Raw genomic sequence first — 1,427 nt, 5'->3', positions numbered from 1 at the left:
TTCCCCCAGGTGGGTCACTGCAGGGAACGGTGAGTAGAGCCACTCTAACTTCCGCCTCCTGGTTCTTGGCAGGAAGCATCACTTTTTAATGGGCATCCAAGCCCATTAATGCGATCCAGCTAAAAATAGATCCTCCTCATCGGACAGGAGCATGGACCCCGTTACCACTCCCTGATTGGAGCAGCTAGTGGATTTCTTACGCAGTCATTTCAAGCCTCCGGCCCACCCCTGACAATATTGCTGATAAACCAGTGCTTGGTAACAAACAAGTGATATCAACGTCAAAAATATAAGGATTTCTGGAGAAAATATTAACATTAAATTAAATGCTAACTTCTTGGCTCCCACAGCCCCTTTGTGTCTCTCCATCCTATCACCCAATGTTGTTTCTCTGGGCCTGAAGCTCTCACTAGACTGTGGATACCTCAAGGGCAGCAACTGCGTCTGGTTCATTTCTGTCTCTAGCACTTAATAAAGACTGGTATGAGTGACTGAACGATCAAATTTTATTCATCACATTAACAATTGATGAGAACTGTGAAAACTACAATTATATAGTGAAAACTATAGCACCAGTGGGAAGCTTTCTTAATCCAGTATTTGAGGACCACGTTTGAGCTGTCTGCTCAACAGAATTAAGCATATTTAGGCTGCTGTAATTCACTTAAAATATTTATTGTGTTTCTATTCTGTGCTAGGCATTGTCAATGGTGTCCAGGGAGCTGAATGAGTTGCATCTAAGGATCAAGGACCCCGAGAATGCCCTGGGTCCCGGGGACATGCTACTTTGATGATGACTGCTTTGATATCCTTGTTCCTCAGCGTGTAGATGAGAGGGTTGAGGATTGGTGTGAGAATAGCATACACCACCTTGCCCATGATATGGAAGTTGAGGGGCAAGTCAGCTCTATAGGCCACGTAGGCTATGGCAATGGATGAGTAGTAGGTGCCAACCACCAGGACGTGGGAACTGCAGGTGGAGAAGGCTTTTGAGCGTCCTTCTCGGGAGCTGATGTGCAGCACCGAGGCCAGGATGTGGGCATAGGAGAGAAGCACCAGGAGAAGGGGCAGGAAGGACACCACCATGGCGATGCAGAAGCCCATGAAGGTCTGGGGCGTGGTGTCAGAGCAGGAGGCCTGGACCACAGCTAAGTGGTCACAGAAGCAGTGGTAGACCTGGGCCACAGGACTAAAAGCCATGTGGGAGGTCTGCACCACTGCCGGGATGGGCAGGAGGAGGGCAGTGAGCCAGGCACCAGCTGCCAGGGCAGCGTTGGTCTGTGGGGCCATGAGGACAGGGTAGTGCAGTGGGCGGCAGATAGCTACATAGCGATCATAGGCCATGACCACCAGGATGAAGGCTTCGGAGCAGGAGAAGCTGTGGAAGAGGTACATCTGCAGGAAGCAGGCAGGGAAGCTGAGGAGGC

The 1,427-nt window shown here is 50.0% G+C and overlaps 1 protein-coding gene across 1 annotated transcript; it reads right to left on the bottom strand.

The window, feature by feature from the left end:
• Positions 1-744: 744 nt before the first annotated feature.
• On the bottom strand, positions 745-1,422 carry LOC124232860 (olfactory receptor 2AT4-like; the record flags this gene model as incomplete). Its single annotated transcript, XM_046649767.1, has 1 exon — positions 745-1,422. A coding segment is annotated over one exon (678 nt), but the record flags the coding sequence as incomplete, so codon positions are not given.
• Between the last annotated feature and the right edge of the window lie 5 nt (positions 1,423-1,427).

This window comes from Equus quagga, unplaced genomic scaffold (assembly GCF_021613505.1).
Source record: "Equus quagga isolate Etosha38 unplaced genomic scaffold, UCLA_HA_Equagga_1.0 133221_RagTag, whole genome shotgun sequence".
NCBI lineage: Eukaryota > Metazoa > Chordata > Mammalia > Perissodactyla > Equidae > Equus > Equus quagga.
This window is presented reverse-complemented; position numbering and strand designations above follow the sequence as displayed.